Here is a 3,621-nt window from a genome sequence, read left to right on the forward strand (position 1 = left end):
CCGTCCCGGGGCCCAGCGTCTCTTCTGGGCCTCTTCACCCAGGCCGGTGCCGCCTCCGCCGCCTAGGAAGGGGACACGCGGGGCGCTGAGCCCAGGAAGGAGCGGCGAGCGCANTTCCTGTTTCCTCAGGAATTCGGTGATTCCTAGAGACTCGGCCACCTGAGGAGGGAGGGCGACAGAGAGGGGCTGCGCTCAGCAGCACGGTGACAGTAAGGACAGGACCGAGGTGCGTCAGGGACGCGTCGAATGACGGGAGAAACAGGACACGCGAGAAGTTCAATGGAACAGCTGGGGAGAAAACGGGGCCGTCAGAACCAGGAGGTTCTGTGNTGCTCCCGGAACCTGCCTGGTCCTGCGAGGGGACCGCAGCTGCCCCTGGGGGGTTCTGTGAAGTGACTGTTGACAGCGAACACAGGAAGGTGCCATGGAGCAGGACGGGGAGAGGCAGGGAAGGAGCGGCGGCTGATCAAGGTCTGAGCAGAGGACGGCCCCTCAAGTTCAGCGCCTCCCAGCCGCCTGCGTCCCCTGCAGGCCGAGCCCGTCTGTGCCCCTAGGAGGCTGGGGCTCAGCCAGAACCACCTGGAAGGGTGGGTCCTGACCNACCTGGCTCCAAGCTTAAAAACATGTGACTCTTGGGGCGCCTGGGTGGCTCAGCTGGTTGACCCTTGATTTTGGCTCAGGTCATGATCTCATGGTTTGTGGGTTCGAGCCCCACGTCGGGCTCTGTGCTGATGGCACGGCGNAAGGAATGATCAAACCCCCCCCCCCCACCTCTGAAAAAAAACCCTCACCCTTGTTCTCTTAGAGTGTGGATCAAGACTTCTTGCTACGGAAGCAACCCGGTCTGTATGACACTAAATCCTAAGAATGGGGGCAGACCCATGACCAGGTCAATGAAATCTTAAGAGCAATGGAAGCAACACGGTCAGGCGTCCTTACGGCTGTGAAAGAGGACTGTGGCTGCCCCTTTGTGCCCTCACGCTCGCTGGCGGGGCTCTTCTTTCTGGGGTCTCCCGGCCCAGGCAGCACAGCCTGAGGGCAGAGCCTACCCTGACGGGAAAAATCCACCCGCGCCAGCAGTAAGGGCTGCCCTGAGCCAGCCAGACCCCAACGCAATGATCAGTTCATCCTTCACTGCCTGCCTGCAGGGTTCTGTCCCCTCTGCCCCCCATTTTCTTTATATAAACCTGCAAGTATTTTCAGTAGTTTGGAGACCGTCTCCGAGATGCTAGCGTGCCCGGGCCTCCGCTGTATGAGCAGGTTTCTAAATAAACAGGTATTATTTAAAAGCATGGTGTCACTCAGGGCTCCATTTCAAGGTGGGCCTGGGACCTGGGGGCCTGGCCAGCGCAGAGCCCAGAATGACGCGCCACATAGGGCACACCAAGCCTGGCAAAGGCTTCACCCAGAAAAAGTAAAACCACATCAGTTCAAAACAGCTTTCTATCCAGGACCCAGTATAGCCAGAGGCAACTTGATGGGGACGACAGTGGAGTGAGAATTCTGTCTAGACAACCATGGACAGGACCTGTGAGCCCTGGTCACCGCCCCCCAGCCCACAGTAAGCACTGCAGTCATCACTGAGAGACTATTCTGGAACTTTCAAGGCTCGGTTGGCCCGTCCACATTCCTGAGTTTCCTGAAACAAGCACCATTTGCTTTTATACCTAAAAAAGGTCAGGGCACCAGGGGGCTTGGTTGGTTAAACTTCCAACTCCTGATTTCGGCTCAGGTCATGATGTCATGGGTCGTGAGTTCGAGCCCCACCTTTTGCTTGGGATTCTATCTCTCTCTCTACCCTTCCCACACATTCTGGCTCTCTCTCAAAATAAATAAATAAACTTAAAAAAAAGTCACTTGGTGGGAAAAAGAGCTGACAAGAAGTGGACTCTGAATGTGGCACCTGAGTGGCTTAGTCAGTTAAGTGTCTGACTTCGGCTCAGGTCATGATCTTGCGGTTCGTGGATTTGAGGCCTGCGTTGGGCTCTGTGCTGACAGCTCAGAGCCTAGAGCCTGCTTCCAATTCTGTGTCTCCCTCTCTCTGTAACCCTCCCCTGCTCATGCTGTCTCTCTCTCAGAAATAAAAATAAATAAATAATAATAATTAAAAAAAGGGGGTGCCTGGGTGGCTCAGTCGGTTAAGCATCCAACTTCAGCTCAGGTCATGATCTCATGGTTCGTGGGTTCGAGCCCCGCATCCAGCTCTGTGCTGACAGCCAGCTCAGAACCTGGTGCCTATTTCAGATGCCGTATCTCCCTCTCTCTCTGATCCTCCCCTGCTCACTCTGCCTTTCTCTCAGAAATACAACAACAACAATAACAAGTGAACTCTGAAGACATCACTACTGAAAACATGCTCCACAGGGGCACCCAGCCAGCTTAGTCAGTGGAGCAAGCAACTCTTGATCTCTGGGTCACGAGTTCGAGCCCCGCGTTGGACACAAAGATTACTTAAAAAAATAAATAAAAATAAAAACATTCTCTTTAAATGGACATCCTCCTTTTAGCAAATCTAAAGGCAAAACTTTTTTCCCAGGTGAGACTGTTACCTTGTCGTTGCTTATTTCCAGAGGCTCCTGGGAACACAGACCAGAACCACTGAGGTAATCTTGACACATTTTCTTAACTCTTTTATGCAACTCTTCAAATTCCTTATACACAGCTGGGAACAAAGGTTTTGCTAGATGACCTGTCTGAACCTTTGTGAAGATAAAGGTGACAAGAAATGTTTAAACCAGGGGCAACAAAGTAGCAAATACAGGAGCTTGGGGGGGTGGGGGATCCGAGCTTGTCAAGCCGTCCGTGGCCTGTTGTCTCCTCCACCCCCCAGTGAGAGCCTGCGTGTGCCCGGCCTCGTGTGCAGTGGGGGCACCAGGATGGGCCACGCAGAGCAGACCGCCTCCAGGGGACCGTGGGCCAGAGCTCCAAAGAAGGGGAGGCCGGGGGAGCAGAAGGGAAGGTGGAAAGGTCCCGGGGACGGGCCAGCAGGCAGGAGGGGCCCAGGCCTTCAGCCCTCGGGGCAGCTGCGCTGGCACCTCCCGCGTCGTCAGAACAGGGTCACCAGGGATGAGGTGCCCGAAAAGAAGGTGACGGGGGCCATGGGCTGGCCCTGGGTTGCTGCCACCACTTCCTTGCCTCCCGCACGAAGTTAAACCAGGCAAGGGAGCCCTCGAGCAGCCTCAGTCCTGGCTGCACAGGCAGCGGCGGGGCCAGCAGGAGCCCCTCAGCTCTGTCCCGGAGGAGGGCCCGCTCTTTCTAAAACAAATGTGAATGGTGTCTTTCTAAATAACTTCAGACCAGCCCTGCGTCCTTTAGAAACGCTCAGAAGACTCACCTTCATCAGAAGAAACTCGTACACGGTCACCACCTGAGCCAGCTGAGGCAGCACCAAGTCCACTAGAGCCTCTCGGTCACACTGGTGGAGAAACTGCCAGAAGAAAGAATTTAACAGCTTCGAAAGCCCCAAAACAGTCTCCCGGCAGCCAAAAAGTTGGTGCAACGAAGAATATAAAAGACCTCTAGTCCCCCCCGAAGCTCAGTGATTAAGCAGCTCTCTAACATTCTGTTTATCATCTCACTTGTCCATCCGCTAACAAAGTCCGTGATCAATTGTGGACTCAA

At 54.7% G+C, this 3,621-nt stretch overlaps 1 protein-coding gene across 1 annotated transcript in view; it reads right to left on the reverse strand.

The window, feature by feature from the left end:
- ZNF839 (zinc finger protein 839) overlaps positions 1-3,621 on the reverse strand; it is a 16,411-nt gene that overhangs the window by 1,925 nt on the left and 10,865 nt on the right. The window contains exons 6-8 of the mRNA XM_077776542.1: positions 3,335-3,427; positions 2,550-2,699; positions 13-159 (exon numbers count right to left, since the gene is read on the reverse strand). Of these exons, the coding sequence (XP_077632668.1) occupies positions 13-159; positions 2,550-2,699; positions 3,335-3,427 (390 nt within the window). The remainder of the gene's footprint in view (positions 1-12; positions 160-2,549; positions 2,700-3,334; positions 3,428-3,621) is intronic.

This window comes from Crocuta crocuta, unplaced genomic scaffold (genome assembly GCF_008692635.1).
Source record: "Crocuta crocuta isolate KB4526 unplaced genomic scaffold, BGI_CrCroc_1.0 scaffold8, whole genome shotgun sequence".
Lineage (NCBI taxonomy): Eukaryota > Metazoa > Chordata > Mammalia > Carnivora > Hyaenidae > Crocuta > Crocuta crocuta.